The following is an 18,763-nucleotide window of genomic DNA, read 5'->3' as shown; positions in this document are numbered from 1 at the left end:
TTTAGTAAGTATTGGTTGGCAAGCTTGTTAGCTGATGCAAGGTTAGCATTTATTGCTTCCAGCAAATATATAAGAACCAGGAAGAGACCAGACCATCTACCCGTGGATAAGCCTCCCATCCTTTTCTGTGCAGTTGTTTGAAGATAAAAATTTCATCTTGGTTATTGGGCATAGCTAATCCCCATCAAAAGCTGTTTCTTTTGGCTTTCTTTCTGTGAGAGATGGAAAAAGAAGAGCAAAAATGGGAGCAAGAAGAGGTGGAGGAAGAACAAGAAGAAGAGGCTAGTCTTGAAGTAAGAAAGTCAAAACCTGTAAATGAAACCGGGAGCACTGAAAGTGCCATTGTTGAGACTGAAAATAACAATGGGACTTCCGAGAGTAATGAACATGAGATTCAGCCAACCGTGACTGCGAATGGGACTAAAGATTTCGAGTCCACTCTTGGAAACGGGGAGGGAAAAGATGAACTTGATGTGGTTGTTGGAAATGAAGAAGAAGACTCAAATGGGCTGCAAAAATCGGACACTCTTGTTTTCTTTGAGGAAGATGAAGGTAAATAATCGACGAGTACAGTCAACTATTACGGGTTTTTTTTTGCCACCTTTCAAGCTTTTATTCTCCATGGATTCTGTGATTGTTATGTTGTATCGCTTTCTGAGTAACATCTTTGGAATACGATTAAGTTTAACAGTACTATGAAATTTTATTGGTTTTTTAACCCCACTCCAGCTCCACTTTTAGCCCTACATGTCTGTTAAGTGAGTTTTTTTTTTTTAAAAAAAATGGCCCTTTTCGTGTTTCTTCCCTTAATTCCTTAAACTTATGAAAAGTTCTTTCTATTAAATATTATTGATGAAGATTTGCCTCTTAAATCTTGTCGATCCCTTCCCAAATTTTTTCATGGTAGAGGTAATGAACTTTACTTTGAAAAGGCTTTATATTCCTTTCCATAAATTATTATTCCTGAATGCAATTGTATCTTGAGTACGCAGTGTTCTCCATAATGAAACAGATCTGAACACTCAATCCACCCCTTTTAGCGGAATATCTTGTGGTGAAGTGGGATAATTTTTCTGAGAGTTTTAAAATTGTACATAGAGGAATTGATTCCACTTTAAGTTAAAATCAGGTGGTAGTTAGATCTTGAAGTTGTCACTATATAAGTTGCGTTAATGAACGATATGCCCACTTTAGAAGTTTGGGGATTTTATCTTCGAAGTTCATACATGTAATATACATGTCCCACTTGGCTCTATGATTTTGGGTTTTATCTAATAAGCCGGAGGGGCTATTCCATCTTGAAGGTTAGTTAGTATTTGGGTTTCAGCACTGATTTTGGACATGTGGTCAAACAATGATGAACTTATTGAGAGTCTACACAGTGGAAGGACCGACCTGTGAACGGCTACCATCCAGTCGTTGTTTTTAATATATATCTGTTCATATCACATGCTAGATTAAGGTGCACGTACCAAATATTACTTGGTGAATGAAATCAATGCCGCTGCCGCAGGCAGTGTTACATGTTCCACGTTTGCTCTACTATAAAATATGAAGTGACTAACAAGTTTGAGGAGTTATTTCACTTAGAATACTAGTTTTCTCGGAAATACTCTTACTCTGCCATTGATCTATTGGAAAATTCATGCAGCACAGGATCCTAAGACATAATCTCAGCTGTTTCTATGCATATCATCCTGTTTCCATTTTCACGTCAGTGCTAAAATATCTTGCAACCAATAAATCCTTGTCGACGAGCGTGACAGCATCGAACATTGCTATACCATTAAAGCATGCGTTAGTTTAGGTGTCATTTGCAATTGTTACAATTGCATTACCTTTCTCTTTTGTTGCTGAAGGAATATGGAAGTGTCGAATCTGCTCATGGATCTATGGGAATGGAAGTTCATGTGTTGACCATAGTCAGAATCATAAAGGGCAATTGCATAAGCTGATGAATGACAAAACTTTAAATAATGAATTTGGAGGTTAGTAGATACTACAATGGAAAGAAACCTTTAAAATCGTTGAAAATTGCAGAACGTTTAACTTTTAATGTTCTTGGAAGGGCCGATCTCAGGAAATCGACAACAGTATAGAGACGAACTTTCTGTTTTCATGCGGTGTTCTGAAAAATTTGATCCTCACAATGCTAAAAATTATATTCGCAAGCACCCCAGGAATCCACATAAGTTTTTGGTAGATATTTTCTCTTACATCTCTCTGGATATACATATATTGATGATAACAGTTTCATTGTAAAGTAGATATTTAGTTTTCTTTTGATGTTCAAAGGAAGGGCAACAGAAGACATGATCGTGCTTCTGAGAATAGCTTGGGATGCATATGTATGAATCATAGTTCTCTGTAATTTTATCTCATAACTTGGCTGTTTCATCATCATCCCTCTACCTTCCAAGAAGCCCTCATTGACGACTCATGAAGAAAATATTTCTTCTCTCTCTCCATTCTTTCTGGTCCTCAAATTATTAATCATCTTAAATTAATGTGCAAATGCCCATGCTTACAGTTTACTAGATCATATCTTTTTTATAATGATTTGTTTCTTTGTTCTATCCTTGTTTTTGGAGTTTAGCTGGCGGAGGTTTAATTCACATATTTCCCCAGGCAATGATATTACTCCTCCGAACTCTGGAGATCAGCAAATTGAAGAAAGCAATGGACACAACGAACTGGACATCTTGTCTCGAGAATTTGATGCGCTGCATAATTCCATGTCTACAGTAAACGGAGGATCTGGTGGACATCTCAATGATGATAACTTCTCTTATTCAGATCATCAGCATAATGGAATTCGGGAGGGTGGTGGCTTGTCTAACTGGGATCTTAAGTCTTCTGGAGAAATAGAATGTGAAGAGGTTTACGTGGTACCTGGGGATGAACTTGAAGTAACGGAAATAGATGTGGAACAAGTATTACATAAGCAAACAACACATGATTTATTCTGTCCTAATTGTAATTCTTGTATCACACGAAGGGTTATTCTTCGCAAAAGAAAACGCGGGGTTCGACTTTCCGCACAAGACATTAAGCGTAACAAATTAGAAGCTGTAGCTGACTCCAAGTTAGATGCTGACTCATTTCAGGTGTCTAGTACCTGTGGTACATGAAACTGATTATATTGGCGATGATAGTACTCCGTTACTAGCAACAAATGACACTGATCATGACAGAGAGCCTGATTTATTCAGATGCATGTCATGCTTCAGCTTTTTCTTTCCAACCGGTAAGTATTTTTCAGACTGATTATATCACGCCAATGCTTCTAGCTACATTGGTGAAATCTGAAATAAATATATACCAAAAGGTTCATGCTCATTTGATTCACTCAAGTGTCATTGAAGTATATATGTTTCACCAATATGCATACATACAAAATGATAATATGGAATAATTGTCAAAATGAATGGATCTTTCATTCTGTTGTTACATGTTGGTGTAGTACAACTTGCTATGTAAAACATTTTTACAACCTGTTTCTTAAATATACAAGTCATGATGTCTTCCATTATATGTAAAGGAAATGGATTTAAGTTGTTTCGGATATTTGAAGGAAAAAAGGTGAAAGTTAACATCAAGGATGAACAAGTTTCAAGTACCAAGAAGAATTGGTTTATCTCCATGCTAACATTCAATAAGCCAGGAACAGCAGTTGCACGAGGTAGAGTCCTTTATTGTATCCATTAATCCTTCTTACTCATGATCATATGGTACCAAAATTGAGTTTAATTTGATAAATACCTTATGTATACTATATCGTGTCAAAAAAGATAATAACCCTTTCAAAAGTTTTTGAATATATTTAGTTTGGTTGCCTGGTTACATTTTTACACTTTCTGTGATAAAAGTCCTTAAGGGGGAGAAGAACTTATGGTTTCAGTCACATGCAGGAAGTAAGTCTCGCGAAGATGTGAGAAAAAGGTGATAAGGGACTTGTTCCTTCTTCCAACATCATTGATCACAAAGTATCGGCTGACGCAGTTGACAAAACAGCCGAGAAGATAGGTAAAAACACCATGCTTTAACTTTTCATGTTAATAGTCTGAATATAGTCCATAGAATGTCAAATTTTTGATGCCCCCCAATTTTGTCACCCTTATATTCTTTTCCCCCATTTTCCCCTGTCATTGCATCGGCATATCCATATTCTATCAGCCTTAGTACCTTTAGGTGGAAATTTTGATTTTTTAAACTTCTCAATCCAAATATTCCATTCATTACAGTTATCGATTTTAAAGTAATTGCTGTTCTGTGAAAAAGGACCCTGGAATTTTCCACTTAACTAGAAAAAGTTGTCCAGTTGTGTATTACCCGGAGAAATGATACACAAATAAGCATTCTCCTGTCAAATCCTTTTTGTGACATGCTAAATGTTTTTTTCTGGAAAGAGCATGGAGTCTGAATAGCCTTCCCACTCCCTGTAGTACAATACTATCGGTATTTATTCTGTGGTGCATGCAACAGAGGCAACAATAGAACACTTCGAGCTACCAGTGATCAGTTGCAGGAATCTAAGTTTGGCAAAAAAGCCCAAATGAATCATGGGACCAATCTATCAACAAAAACACCTCCTAGTGGGCCTCATTTCACTAATGGAGAATCATCTGAGGATGACATCTCATCGTCAAAAGGTGGGATGAATTTGGTAATTTCATCAAATGTAGAATTTATGACCTTTGAGAAACCAAAGGAAGGTCAAATATCCAACCAGAAAATACAGATAAGCAAAGTTAGAAAGTTTGATTTCTTTCGGTGGTGACTTTTTTACAGTGTGGTAAAACTATGTAAATGGCCATTCTAACTTTCATTTGGGTATCTATTTCCCATGGTACCATGAAATGCATTTTTTTAATGTTGTCATAGATAGCTAAACTGGTAATTTTGAAATTTTGGACTCTGCATTCTTGTTTATGCATTATCTGTTAAGAACGTATATTTGATGTTCATGAACCACTCTTTACTTTGATAATATTTATGTTCTGCATTTCTATTTGTTAACATCATATTTTTTCTAGCATGATAATAAATTATGAAGTTGCAACTATATTTTTTTAACTCCCGCAACTTGTGCACATCCATTGGTGCAGGTAATGATGGAGAAGTTATCCAAATCATGGCAACACCAGTTTCTGTACTTAACGATGTCGATGGCAGACTGGACATTTCATTAGCTGTTCCTCATGAGGATCATGACGTTGAAGCCACAATTGTTACTGAATCTGTCGTTGAAAATGAAAAAACCAATTTTCAAAGTGACGATGATGGTATCAGTCTTTTTATAACTGTAGTCCTTTTTATTTGTTTCATAATTTCTTGAATTGGCGTAAATCAGTTCTCTACTCACAATTATTTGATGAAAATATCAATTACACGATTATCAAACTTAGATAGTTTTTTTGATTCGTGCATGAATTTCCATTCAGTTAGTTCCACGTTTCTTAATCATCTTGGTCTTAGAAATCCATGGATATGTTACATATGTTCCTTTGGACTGACAGGTCAAGTTTATCCCGCTGAAGTGTCTCAGCATACTGTCACCAAAACCAAATTTGAAGTCCACGCCGGAGAGTCATTGAAAATTGATGGCATTCCATCTGTAAACGGTGTTTCCACTGTACAAGGTAGACCAGTTGACACGTTACTTAGAATTTAAAAACATGTGGATGCCAAAAATAATCCAAGCATATAATTTCGTTCTTATTTTTCAAGTTTATCATCACAAAAATATGATACAGGAAAGGACACCGTGATAACTATAGATGCACGGCCAGTGGGTTCATCTCAAACTGGGCAAAATATAGTCTACCCAGAAGAAACAAACAGTGCATTGCATTCAGCACCTCAAGTTACTGTTGCTGATGCTGAAGGAACTGAAGTGAGAAATGAGTCTGAAATTGAAGTGATTAAAAGCATAGTATATGGTGGATTAGCTGAGTCAATTACTAGCTTAGGTGTTGTATCATCTGCTGCTGGTGGTGGTGCTGCCACGTGTAAGTATGCTGTAAATTTTCTTACTTGGCTAACGATAATATGCATTATCATATTGTTTGCTGTCTTTTTTAGCATCCGAGTTGATATGAACACTTGTCTTGATTTGATATGAAAACATACATTATCTATGAATTATTATTAAGTAAGATGTTAGAAGCATAGTATTTGTCATCATCTTTGTGATACCTGTCTCCACGTCAAACCAGCTAGAAGATGAATTGTACTGCTGAATGACAGTCCTCATTCTGCCACTTTTTTGTTCACTTCTTTCTTCTTTGACAACAGTGAAAATTGTTGCTCTGGGAATAGCCAGTTTGATGGGAGGATTTTTTGTCATTTGTCAAAATGTAAGCAATCTTACTTTTCGACTCTGTTAAGTAACGATCTTTAGATATATCATAATTTACGAAACTCATAGATGTAGCATGTTATTTGAATGTAAATACTAAGATTACATCCTTTTCTTCTTCTTGGATATGATGATGAAATTTCTCATGCGATCATGCATGCATAAACGTTACAGCTTTGGGAACTAAGGAGTGAGTGCACAGAGCAAGCCCTCAATCATGTTAGTCCAGTAATCGAGCGAAGAGATCGCTACAAAGAACTTCTTGGCCAAAAGGAAAATTTCGTAATGCATGCAACAGTTTCTATACTGTCATACATCATCTTTGGTTTAGTGGCTCCTGTGGCTTATGGTTTCTCATTCCGAAAGAGTGATAACAAAGAATTCAAGCTCATCTTGGTAGCGGCTGCTTCGCTTTTGTGCATTTGTGGATTAGCCGTCGGAAGAGCTTATGTTAGAAGACCCCCCAGGCCTTACCTAAAATCGGTTGTGACATATGTTCTTTTGGGATTTATGGTCTCGGGTATTTCATACGTTGCTGGGGTACTGGTCGAAAGAATCTTGGACAAGTTGGGTCTGTTCCATTCGAGTTCGGGTGCTAATCTACTTATCCGTCAGATGGAAACTGTACCATCAAACTCAGGATATTGGACATCACATTGAGTGACTAGTATCCACAGGTGCTGAATGGCAAAAGAACTTCGGAAAAAATGTTGTGGGTTGCTTGATTCTTCTTCATTTCCGAATTTGTCATATATTTTGCATGTCATGCCCACTTTTTGGACTTCAACTTATAATGTTTGATGTGTTCGGACGATGATAATCTATCTGTACCTGAGACCAGAGCTGTGTTGTGTTGAGGTTATTAGAAATTTGCATATTGTCCCCAGAAAAGCAGTGCTTCTACATGGTTGATTATTAATCATGCCTAGGATGCTAACTTCATAACTCAAAACTGTGGAATTTAAGTTAAAATGTTGGATGAATCAATGATGTATAATTAATTAATTTATTATTTGACGACCAAACAACGTTTTTTCTAGCTCAATTTTTTTTAAATTTAGGTTACATATCGGATGAAATAAGAACACGATGTACTTGTCATCCGCACCAAACAAGACAAAAACTTATGTGACACAGTCTTACGGGTCGTATTTGTGAGACGGATCTCTTATTTGGGTCACTCATGAAAATGCATTACTTTTTATGATAAGAGTATTAACTTTTATTGTGAATATATGTAGGGTTGACCCGTCTCACAGATTATGATCCGTGAGACGGTCTCACATGAGACCTACTCACCAAACAATAACAATGATTTATTTTTATCTATCTACTTTTCACCTCCTCATTCCTCCTACTATTTACCATACATTTCAATTTCTCAAGATAATTATAATAAAATAATAAAACAAAACAAGGGAAATTCTTCGATTTTTGGGTGATAAATCTTTTGATTGCGTATTGGATAGTATTTCTCCTCCCATTATAATATGTATTGATATACATAAATAATAAAAAAAATATTTTCCTCAAATTAAGTTCATTCAAAATTGTGGTTGCCTGGTTCTTTTTATTTTATATTATTTTTAAATTTTGATAATACGTGGCTGCCTGGTTCAAGTTGGCTGAATTCATCGCAGCTCCGTAATTTGAATAATGTAAAGTTGAAGGGCCAATCGGAATACAGAATAAAATCTAGGGGGAAAACAGTGATTTGTTTAAACAGTCATCTCGATTCCTGAAGCTACATAAGTTGCAGTTTAGGCCAAAACAGGTTGCCTCCTTTTAACTTGAGCTCCAATTCTCGTGGCCATGGCTTCGAGTCTGCACTTGCAGTGGCATCCTCTACTGCCCACCAAGACTCGAAAAACCCTTTTCATCAGAAACCCAGATAAACATTTCGTCGTTATCCACCACGTGGCGAGCATACGGGCCTTCAGGCGTAGCGATTTAGATGGATTCGCGAAGCGCGTGGCCTCCGGGGAGGCTTTGAGGGACGCGTGGCGGAGGGCTAACGATGGTTTCGAGCTGTTTGTCTTTGAGACAAAGAAAACGGCGGAGCGGATTGACCGGAGATACGCGGTCTCTCGGAGGCTTTCCGCCGTGGCGCAGGCTGCGTCCGATAAAGCTCTCGAGCTTGACCGCGAGTTGGAGATTACGCAGCGATGGCGGGGTTTTTCTCTGAATTTCCGCACAAATTGGCCTAGGGTCTGTTAAACTTTCCAGTTCAATTAGTAACTTCTTGTTTACCTAATTGGATATTGATTTCTTGCTAATATCATATTTTTTGTGGTGTGTGTTCTTACAGTACAGGAGACAGTTGAATGATTTGCTCGATACGCCATTAGGAAGGGGTTTTGCTGTGAGTTATCTTTGAAACTTTTGTTTAGTCTAATTTCTTGTGTTGACTATTGTTGGTGAATGTCTAGTTAAATGTCAATTGCAAGCAGTTTCTAGTTTCTGTTAATCTGTGATTTGATTGTTTTACTCTAATTGGACGTTTGGGATGATGAAGTGAAAATGTGGCCTCCTATATGCGAGAATTTGGTTAAATATATTTCTGTTGGCCTAAAGAAGTTGATATATATATACATGTGTGTGTGTGTGTGTGTGTGTGTGCATATCAAAGTCATGCACATATAGACGTGAAACATTTCGCTGGGTGTCCATATGTTACAACTCATGGAAGTTAGTAAACGGTAGTTTGTGGCCATGACTTTCGTCATTTTAAGAATTTTGCTGACATTTATCATTTATGAACGATGGTATTGCATGTTAATGGCATGAAGCTCCAAAATTTCTATCCCTTTGAATTTCGGAGAGGGTTATCTCTATTTGCATTATTACTGTTCTTGCTGTACATGGCCTATGTGCTGATTCAATGAAATGTTTGGTTTCTTCTTCAGGATGTTATGTCAACTAGATATGTATAATCCTACTTTTGGATCTCATAGTTCTAATTGTAAATATTCCTATGTGCACAGACACTTTTCTTTGTATGGTTTGCTCTCTCAGGATGGCTCTTCCGTGTTTTAATATTCGCGACATGGGTACTGCCGTTTGCTGGTCCTCTGCTAATTGGGGCTATGGCCAACAATCTTGTTATTAAGGTAAAACTGGGTTTTTGAAGTTTTTTTGTTGTTCTCTCTATGCTTTATTACGGGTGTTGATCCAGTACTCCTTTCATATAATTGTCAAAATTCTGTGGGTTGTAGATGTGGTTTCCTACTGCTTTCTGCGGATGTTGGGGTTTTTTTTTATACCTTTTTTGCTATTTTAATGAATGATTTTTATTTCGAAAGAAGTAAAATTGTAGAAATAGAAAGTACCTTGGAAGTGCAACTGCATTTTGCTCATTTTTTTGTTAAATTTAATCGCTCTCGTGTGGTCTCTGCAGCTCCGATGGAACTTTCTAAACTACAGTGATTTCTTAATTTCATTTTGCTTTGAATTTTTCATCACCCTGACTCAGATATTCACTTCTTTGCTAGAAAATTAATGCATGTGTCCTGTGAGTCAGCTGTTTCTATTTGATGCATGCTCGAATCATTATGCAGCTTGGACATGCTGCTCAAGTTTTATTTACATTTCTATTGATGTATTCGAGCAGGGAGCATGCCCGGCTTGCAGGAAACAATTTGTTGGATATAAAAGCCAAACAATTCAATGCGCGAGCTGTGGAAATATTGTTTGGCAACCACAAGGTGGCTCTTCTAAAAGAGGTGGGCGAGGTACCACAACCTCCTCCAAGTCTCAACCAGATATCATTGATGTGGAATTCGAAGAGAAATGAATTGTTTCCTAGGACATACTAGCACATAAGAAAATATATATATAGCTTTTCCCATTTTTTTCCCACCGCATGTTGTTTCGACATTTTGTGTAATCTTTACTGTAAGTTCGGCAGAAAATGTATCGTTTTATTACCCTTTACACTTTCAGTGTTTGTCAGATTAATCTATTTATACAGTTTGAGTGTGACGAGATTTGGCGTCCAATAAATGGCAAAATACTGATGAATGGAGAGGTTAAGGGACAGCCGAGGCGTAAGTGTAAGTTACTTGACTGAGAAATTATATTTTTTGTTATATAATATGTGTACTTTTCATTTTTGGTAGTATGAGCCGTAAATGTGTTTGATGGAGTTTGAAGTGAAAATTTAAAAATAGATTCTCTTGTTGGTGTAAATAATGCTAAAATTTAGTTAACAAATAATAAATACAATCCATAATACATAAATACATAAAAAAAACAATATATTAAATAAAAAACAAGTCAATAAATATTTGAAATATTTACATAAATAATAATCGTCTTAATAGCTAGTTTAGAGGAAAAAATATATCAAATTTGTATAATCCACTTTTCGGAGTATTTCTTTGTTAATCAACAACATAGCTAGCTCATTTAATCTATTTTATGATATTATTGATCAAAAATTAGTGTTTATTAACTTTAACTTTGATAAACTTTTTTCTGCTTATGTAAATATTATCAGGATGGTTAACAAAATCTTATAGACAATATAAGTATTTGAGAACAAATCATTCATTTTTGTTATTGAAGCTCTGTATAATAATTCATCAAGCTAGTTAAATATTAACTCGTTAACTTCTCCAAACTCAACAAATGTCCAAATGCCTCTTGATATTATTTAAATTGTTCAAACCGAACTTGAAGAAAATATCGAGTTTGATCAATTATAAACAAAAAAACATTCAAATTACTCTTCTTTTTATTTAATATTGTAAGAAAAAAAAATCAGCAGGTCATCAACTCAAAATATAGATCTTGGACCCTCTCAAAAAACGAGCCTTAAGACGGTGGCTTCCTTGGCCTCATAAAAAGTTCGGCCCTAAATTGATAGTATTATGAGTCAATTCATAGTTACATTAACTTGTAGTTTTTGTTCGATTTTAATCATTTTTCATCGGAATGCTGACACGACGTCATGAAAAAAAATGTTCACGTGACATCGAAAGACATTGACACGACATCATAAATTGTTCATGTGTCAGGTGCCACGTCCGCACTCCGGTTAAAAAAGACTAAATTTGAACAAAATACGAGTTACATTTATTAAATCATGAATGATCAATAACATACAAGTTACGAGACCAAAACTGTAAAATGAACAGTTCAAAGGCAACAAAACGTTGTTGCTTGTATAATGAACTGATGCGTCTCCCTTTATTTCCTTTCTATATTTCAATAGGATGGTCGGGTTCAACAGAGCGAGCATAGCGCGCTCTGTTTATATGAGCTCGTTACAGAATGTGCTCGTACACTTTTAGTTCACAGCGAGCTTTATCCATCCTTCGTCAAATTCTTTTAAGGTGATCTAGTCATGTGCACGAATTAGGAAAATCCTTTATCAAGACCCAAAGCATCAAACTTTACAAAAATCTTTCAGGGAGAGCTCAATTGTCGACTGTACTCCCGGAGTGGAGCGGGGAACTAATCACAGAGGCACATACATTTTTTCAACTGCCTCCATAAACCAGCATCCACCGTAGTCTCAGTCGATTTTACAGGCTCCTTAAATTTTGCCTTCTCACTGAGTTCTTCGAATGAATTCACGATATTCTGAAGCCTGGCAACAAATTCAATCAATAATGAAGTAAATGTGGAAAGTGACAAAGCACTGGCACTTTCATATGTCCTTATTTCTCGCTCGTTCAGAAGATTGTCGTCAATTATTGAGAGGCGTGAAGGCCACATAGTCTGATGTTTAAGCACATCTTCTCCAGAACCCCCTTGTGAAAAAGATATGTTGATACTCATGTTCGGATTCTGGGGATCATAGGGGCGTAAAGATGGGAGTGATTTAAGATTTGTCGTGGAGTCGCTGAGGGAATTTATCACAGGTGGTTTGTTCTCGTTATCTTTGAGCTCTCGAAGCTGTTCTGGATCTACAAATTTTCCGGGTCGCTTCTCACTGTCCCAGCCCTCTGCATTGACCAAAAGATAAGATTTTTTATCAATCATTATCTGAAGATCCTCCGCAGCATCGTGAACTTCCTGCAGCATGTTTCCAGGATTTAGTTTTTCCATCTTTTCCACTTTTTCACCGAGCAGTCGCAACACTTTAGCTCCTTCTGCCCCGACTCTCTGAATCTCGTTCTTGAAGACCTGCCTTAGTTCAGACGATGCCTGAAAAATCGTGAAGTTAAAGCAATCTGGATTAGAAGAAAAATAACTATTATTTTTCGAATTTAATGTAAAAGAAAGTTAACGAGTCCAAAATATTAATGTAAAATTATGAACGTTGTCTAGAAATACCTGTATTTCTGAAAGTATACATCCATGCAAGGCCATAACCATGAATGCGCAATGTCTTAGAGAACCACTAACTTTAATATATTCACTCCAAGGATAATTGAACATTTTGTAACGGCCATGAGGCGGTTCCCATACAGCAAAACCCAACTGCAGAATGAAATATTATTATAAAAAGCGAACTTCTTGGCAAATAAATTTTGTCCTAGCATGAAATGCTGGAAAATTAGTATTACCAGGGACTCCTCTTGGCTAGTGGATTCTACTACAGCTCTATATCCCTTGTACAGAGGATCATCAGAAGCCTGGTAGAGAAGAATCTTGGACGGTATTCTAGCATACTCGACACACTGCAAATACATATTGATACAGCCTAAACAGAGGGGTCGATGAATCAGCTCAAAATGTCATTTTGGCATGCAAAGGGAATTTGATGCTACCCAATACAGGAAAAGCGAAAAGAATAGATCGTCACCTTCTAAAGAGCTTGCAACGCCCTTAAAATTTGCGACAACCAATTTATGCAAGTCTTCACCAGCCCAGATGGGGTAAATGCAGACATTTATGAGCAAACAAACACCGGCCCCAACAGCAATTAGGAGCAATCTAGAAACTGCTGTACGAACAAAATGAGAAGTTCCCGACACCAAGACGATACAAAATGTCAGCAAGAACACTCGGAAGCCGTACTCGTACTGCTTCATAGCAGGGTGCTGCTTCAAATAACTAGCTAGAAATCCTATCACCCGACACGCACAAAGCATAATTTCAGTTTACATGTAATTTCAAGAAAAAAAGATCACAAATAGTTATAGTCAAGTTGAATTCAACACACACACGCACATAAAAGATGAAAATATCATACCTGCGATAAAAATGCTGACTACTATCACCACTTCTTGGAATTCTCCTGCCATCTCAGATAATTCAGCAATCCCCAGAGATAGTGCCCCAGCAGATATGGTCCCCAACGCACGATTAAATCCTTTATTAAGTGTAGCCCCTGCACATAAATACCACATATTAACGCCTCTGCAAAAGGTGGCAAATTAATCTAAATGTGAATCCCTTGCGTACAATTTGCATCACATCGAACATAGATTTCTTGTTAATAGACCAAACCCATAATTTCGAACAAACCATCCGATGAAAAAACACAAACCAATACAGGATATTCGAGGGAAATCACAACGTACCGATGCTGAATTCAAAAACCACAACAACAGTGAGGATAGCCCAGATGGAGTATTGGCTAATATAACTCAAGGGCTCCTTGAAAAAAATAAGTACAGACACGAGAGACAAAGCGGCCCCCATCTTCGCCTGCGAACACCACTTTCCTAGGATCGGAACGACCCATTTCATACGCTCTGATCGCAGTCCCCTTGACATCGTCCCACCACGTCGAAAATCTTTCCCGCGTGATTCGATGAATCCGATACAAACAACCCTCCCGGCGAATGAAAGGAGCATCCAAACCAACGTCGGAGTAGTACTTCCTAGAAAGCAATCTCTCCCTGCTTCTGTCCGCAAAACTCTGCCTCAACGATCCCAAATTCGCAGCCATTATGGGCAATCTCTGAAACCGAGTTTCATGGGATTAAGAATGTACGAGAAATAACAGTAACATATAGTTAAAGAATTATTTAATAATATTAATAAACAAATATTCGAATAGAATCCTCCATGGATAGATAACTAGATAAGCATCCTGTTCAAACCTATAGTATTAATTTGCTTTTTTAAGTAATATAATTACAACCAATTACTAAGTTCATTCATATATACAAATTTAATGTATATAAATTACTACAAAAATTTAATGAAAGAAATTTGTAAAATAAATTTTGATCAATTTTTTTTTAAAAAAATAACCTCTTCAAAATGTATTTAAAATGAATTTAAAAGGATTATTATTTTAATAATAATTTAACATGGCTAAAAAAACCCCCAATTTAATGTATATAAAATTGCTATAAAATAAAAAATTAAACTAATATAATTATATTGATTTTTTTAAAGAAAAACAATAATTGAGATGAGATAAATCATGACCATGTGAATCGTTTGGGTGAAGGCAGCACGTGCTTCTTTGTTAGGTCAAGACATGATGTATAATCATGGTACATAATACTTGACCATTACGATCGTTAATTTCGTCGAATTATCGATAAATAATATATATTAGTTAAATCAAATAATAATTGGACGAACAGCAATACAATAATAATGAATAATTAAAATATATCAGACAACGTCAAGCATCAGCTTCCCACATGTTAATATACCATTCCATAGCTAATTAGTGTCACCTTATGGTCGAATATGCAGTATTAATTCTTATATCATATAATTTATTTTAATAATTTGTAATTTGGTAGGTCTTAATTTTTGAAAAATAAGCTATTAAATATCATCCTTGTCAAATAAGAAATGGTGGCAATAGTCAAATAACGTGAATAATTAATTATTCGGACATTTCGTATAAATAAATATTATCCTAAATATTACGTGCGATAGAGACATCGAAAATGAATAAATTCCCATCTGGCATTCGAGAACAAGGTCGGTCCAGATTCTCACCAGCAGCATAACGCCGCGTGTAGGATAACTGAGCTAACATTTGAATTTGAGAAACGCACTTACAATTAAACATTACACGTTTTCGCCACCATTTCGCCACATATCTTACCCACTTATATTACAAAAATCTAACAAGGATATTGCATTCCACCTACTTGTGTAAACGAACCGAACACATTCACGAATTTTTCGAGCCAGTTCGAATAACATGTTCGAGTTCGCCTCGAATTCGAACTAAAATTATATTATTCGATTGTTCGCGAACCTTAACATTATATTTAAAAATTAAATAAAATATTATTATGTGTATATATATATATTATTCATGTATTGAAGTCCACCATTTCTAGTAGTGATTCGAATTATTCGATTTAGTATTTAAAAAGTTCGAATCGAATTTGAACTCGAGCCTCATTTCGAATCGACTTTGAATCAAAAATAATAAAAATTCGAGTTTCGAATATGTTTATTTGGATTCGAGCTCGAATACTGAAAAATTCTTAAAATTCGATTCGATTCGTTTACAGCCCTAAATTTCCACCCAACCACCTTCGAATCGACCATATATAGTGCATACTTTATGGTCAGATAGCAGTGGATATAATTAAAATTTTAGATGCATCTTCCCAAAATTTCAAGTTTCATCCCCAAAGATTCCTGTACTTGGATTAATGCAAATGAAAAGAGACTGGATAATGGGAAAAAAATCAAATTCGAGAAATTCACTAATTAGAGCCTTGGACATGTAATAGAACAATATAAAGACAATGTCTCGAGAAAAAGAAAATTCAAGCGCCTGTCAGTTGGAACCAACAATTTGAACAAAATCCTGAAGTCTTTGATTCAGATTCGAATACAGAAACAAAACAGATCCAGATATTGAGGTCACCAGAACTTACTATTTCTTCTCTTCTTTCTCAGCTTCGGCCGCTCTCTTTGCCCTAACGCCAACATGACGTTCATTAGTACGCTCCAGGCGCAATTTGTCGTATGCCTTGAATGATTTCATATCTGCTGTCACTTTAACGAGCTCCACAGTGGGTTTTTCACGTGCAATTGGCATGTATTGACCTGCCACTTGTGTGGCTGTGGCCAACTCCTCGGGAGTAGAATCACCAGCCTGTGGTGGAGATCAACCATGTTTGAGAGATCTGAGGTAACAGGAAATTATTTTTAATGATCTTCAAAATATCATTATTATTTACCTTGAATTTGCGAGTGCGTCTTGGGAAGACAACAAGCTTGGCCTTGTATGTCTTCAGCCTCTGAACGTTAGTCTGGAAACCCTCCAAGGATCGATTTCGGCGACGATGATCCACAGAGATACCAACAGTAGGGGCAAACTTCTTCGGAATGCCAGCAGCCTGGTTAAGAAAAATCCAACAGAGATCAAATCATCAGTTGGAATTAAAATAGTCACAAGATGAGGGACGCCTGATAAATTGGTGTCACGAGCGACACAGTTAGAATGGTCCCAACAAATCAAGCTCAACTCACCAGAATGGAAACAGAAATAGAAAAAATCATGAAATCAAACAGCAATAACTTCAAACCACGGCGTCAAATAGATATTGTCACTAGAAGAATAGAACAGCATGGAAAAACTCATACATAGTGGTTTGGTTATTACAAGCAATCAATATCAGTCAGATCAAAAACACATTTTCTATTAACCAAAATAACGTAGAAACCAAGCACTAATATGGATTTACGAAACGAAGCTACCTTGAGCTCCTCGAGAGAAAAGCCTCTACCGGATCTGACTTTCATGTTATACTTCAGTGTCTGTCCATGAACAATTGGGCGAAGGGGGCCTGCAATAGGCCTGGGGAAAATCTTCACAGCTTTCTTCTGCCTTGCTGAAAGAAGATGCATAAAACAAGATTAAACCACGCTGAAAGAATACGCAAAAAACAAATCAAACCAGCAGTTTTATTAGTAAAGCTTCCTATTGGTAAGGTACAAAAGGAGCAGAATTAACACACATGCAGAAAGTGACACAAAGAAGTATTGTGCCGTTAGCATTCAAAATTTGGTTCAAGAATGGGGTGGGGTAAAACAGCAACCTCATTTTTCCAAACAAAAACAGATGACGTCAAGAAGATGATTACCATTTCTTCTCCTGGTCTTGCGGGCAGGCTGGTTGAACCAGGTTCTAACATAGTTCTGCCAATGCTTTCTGAAATGCCCATTCGGCACGACGTTGTTGTGCTTAACCATGGTCTACCTATAGCAAGCATACATGGTAAATTTCAACTCTACTGAAGTAGACAGTTGGAAGGTTGGACAAACACCATCTATGAGCCAAGTAAATCAGAGTTTACGAGAAAAGTAAATGAATACAATAAATCGGTCATCAACTTCATCTGCAGACAGTCTGTATATGAACCCAACCGAAGATCAACCAAAAATTGATCTCAATACAAAATCCATAAACCCCGCAGCTACTAACATTTCACGTTTTCTTGTACCGACGAAACATATGAATAACACATTCGGTAAAATGATACCAGTCAAAAAAAATCACCAAACACACAACAAAACAATTCCAATAACATCAACAATAAAACGTTACCTTGAAAAAAAAAATTCTATAACCAAGCAAACCACTTGCTGAATATTGACGAAGTAGCCAACTGGAAAGATTATTAAAACGATTGATACACAAATCCGGGAACAAAAATAGAAAACCTCAGTAATTAAAAGCCATTCCGAATTGCGCAATAAATTAAACACGAATATAATATTCACTAAAGATAGCACTGAAATATACGAATGTTTAGACTGACTTACTACGGCCAAAGTGGTGGCGATACTGGCGCAGGGGGCGGGGTGAGGCAGTCCTTCAGTCTCACTGCTCGGTTCTTAGGGTTTGAAGGTAATACGGGTTTATGTATGCCGTTTTAGAGGTCGTTGGGCCGAAAAGATTTGTTGGTTTCAATCTTCATTGACGGCCCATTACTTTATACGGGCCTCATGGGAGCCCACTTTTAAGGGCATACGTATGTATGTTTGATTTTGTATTTTAAATAAATTATTATAGATTAATATCTATTATTTCAAAATTATGACTATAAACACTGTTTGTTATTATTATTATTATTTTTTTATGACGAAGAATCTGCAACTAAGTAAATTAATAGTGATCGGTTCTTATTTTAATGCACGTATTTGTTTATACTCTGATGTGAATATTATTAATATTAGTTCATAAAATCACGTATTTTTTATAATTAATTTTATTTATATTCAAATATAAATAATATCATAAAAAAGTAATGAATGATCAACCGCCACTTGAAATTATTATATGTTAGAATTTGAATTGATTATATTTAAACGTTATCATAACATAATTATAAAAAACAAGAGCATGTCTCTTGTGAGACGGTCTTACGAATCTTTATATGTGAGACGGGTCAACCCTATCGATATTCACAATAAAAATTAATACTCTTAGCGTAAAAAGTAATATTGTTCATGGATGACTCAAATAAGAGATTTGTCTCATTAAATACGATCTGTGATACCGTCTCACAC

At 36.2% G+C, this 18,763-nt stretch overlaps 4 protein-coding genes across 5 annotated transcripts; 2 read left to right on the top strand and 2 right to left on the bottom strand.

The window, feature by feature from the left end:
- The first annotated feature begins 9 nt into the window (after window positions 1-9).
- Window positions 10-7,252, top strand: LOC140804496 (membrane protein of ER body-like protein). Its single transcript, XM_073160533.1, has 13 exons — window positions 10-552; window positions 1,860-1,988; window positions 2,081-2,258; window positions 2,296-2,348; window positions 2,629-3,123; window positions 3,542-3,682; window positions 3,828-3,942; window positions 4,486-4,652; window positions 5,109-5,285; window positions 5,520-5,642; window positions 5,757-6,011; window positions 6,298-6,359; window positions 6,536-7,252. The coding sequence occupies exons 1-13, from the start codon at window positions 222-224 to the stop codon at window positions 7,019-7,021; spliced, it is 2,712 nt and encodes a 903-aa protein (XP_073016634.1). The 5' UTR covers window positions 10-221; the 3' UTR covers window positions 7,022-7,252.
- An 867-nt stretch (window positions 7,253-8,119) lies between these two features.
- LOC140805067 (uncharacterized) lies at window positions 8,120-10,299 on the top strand. Its single transcript, XM_073161252.1, has 4 exons — window positions 8,120-8,569; window positions 8,670-8,723; window positions 9,346-9,471; window positions 9,972-10,299. The coding sequence occupies exons 1-4, from the start codon at window positions 8,174-8,176 to the stop codon at window positions 10,152-10,154; spliced, it is 759 nt and encodes a 252-aa protein (XP_073017353.1). The 5' UTR covers window positions 8,120-8,173; the 3' UTR covers window positions 10,155-10,299.
- A 1,412-nt stretch (window positions 10,300-11,711) lies between these two features.
- LOC140805100 (aluminum-activated malate transporter 4-like) lies at window positions 11,712-14,335 on the bottom strand. Its single transcript, XM_073161290.1, is given in 7 exon segments — window positions 11,712-12,514; window positions 12,644-12,790; window positions 12,877-13,013; window positions 13,116-13,379; window positions 13,506-13,643; window positions 13,837-13,963; window positions 13,965-14,335. Coding segments are annotated over 7 exon segments (1,752 nt in total). The 5' UTR covers window positions 14,208-14,335; the 3' UTR covers window positions 11,712-11,818.
- A 1,581-nt stretch (window positions 14,336-15,916) lies between these two features.
- Window positions 15,917-18,133, bottom strand: LOC140805036 (large ribosomal subunit protein eL13z). Of its 2 annotated transcripts, none has more exons than XM_073161219.1 (5): window positions 18,017-18,133; window positions 17,335-17,450; window positions 16,949-17,082; window positions 16,429-16,587; window positions 15,917-16,343 (listed from the first exon to the last, which is right to left on the bottom strand). In XM_073161219.1, the coding sequence occupies exons 2-5, from the start codon at window positions 17,441-17,443 to the stop codon at window positions 16,122-16,124; spliced, it is 624 nt and encodes a 207-aa protein (XP_073017320.1). In that variant the 5' UTR covers window positions 17,444-17,450; window positions 18,017-18,133; the 3' UTR covers window positions 15,917-16,121. The 2 variants fall into 2 exon arrangements, with proteins under 2 accessions (XP_073017320.1, XP_073017321.1); XM_073161220.1 differs by lacking the exon at window positions 18,017-18,133 and adding an exon at window positions 17,799-17,823.
- Window positions 18,134-18,763: the final 630 nt, after the last annotated feature.

The sequence above is a fragment of the Primulina eburnea genome, chromosome 11, assembly GCF_022965805.1.
Source record: "Primulina eburnea isolate SZY01 chromosome 11, ASM2296580v1, whole genome shotgun sequence".
Taxonomy (NCBI): domain Eukaryota; kingdom Viridiplantae; phylum Streptophyta; class Magnoliopsida; order Lamiales; family Gesneriaceae; genus Primulina; species Primulina eburnea.
Note: the sequence above shows the minus strand (reverse complement) of the source record. Positions and strands in the feature narration are given on the sequence as shown.

What these genes read in the sequence shown, in the direction of transcription:
- LOC140804496 (XM_073160533.1), top strand. Translation starts at nt 222, where the DNA reads ATGGAAAAAGAAGAGCAAAAATGGGAGCAAGAAGAGGTGGAGGAAGAA. An exon ending in AGGAACAGCAGTTGCACGAG is followed by an intron (nt 3,683 to 3,827) that starts GTAGAGTCCTTT and finishes GAATATATTTAG; the next exon opens with TTTGGTTGCCTGGTTACATT. An exon ending in TGGTGGTGGTGCTGCCACGT is followed by an intron (nt 6,012 to 6,297) that starts GTAAGTATGCTG and finishes CTTTGACAACAG; the next exon opens with TGAAAATTGTTGCTCTGGGA.
- LOC140805067 (XM_073161252.1), top strand. Translation starts at nt 8,174, where the DNA reads ATGGCTTCGAGTCTGCACTTGCAGTGGCATCCTCTACTGCCCACCAAG. An exon ending in TCCGCACAAATTGGCCTAGG is followed by an intron (nt 8,570 to 8,669) that starts GTCTGTTAAACT and finishes GTGTTCTTACAG; the next exon opens with TACAGGAGACAGTTGAATGA. An exon ending in CCAACAATCTTGTTATTAAG is followed by an intron (nt 9,472 to 9,971) that starts GTAAAACTGGGT and finishes GTATTCGAGCAG; the next exon opens with GGAGCATGCCCGGCTTGCAG.
- LOC140805036 (XM_073161219.1), bottom strand. Translation starts at nt 17,443, where the DNA reads ATGGTTAAGCACAACAACGTCGTGCCGAATGGGCATTTCAGAAAGCAT. An exon ending in TTTCTCTCGAGGAGCTCAAG is followed by an intron (nt 16,588 to 16,948) that starts GTAGCTTCGTTT and finishes TTTCTTAACCAG; the next exon opens with GCTGCTGGCATTCCGAAGAA. An exon ending in GACGCACTCGCAAATTCAAG is followed by an intron (nt 16,344 to 16,428) that starts GTAAATAATAAT and finishes TCTCCACCACAG; the next exon opens with GCTGGTGATTCTACTCCCGA.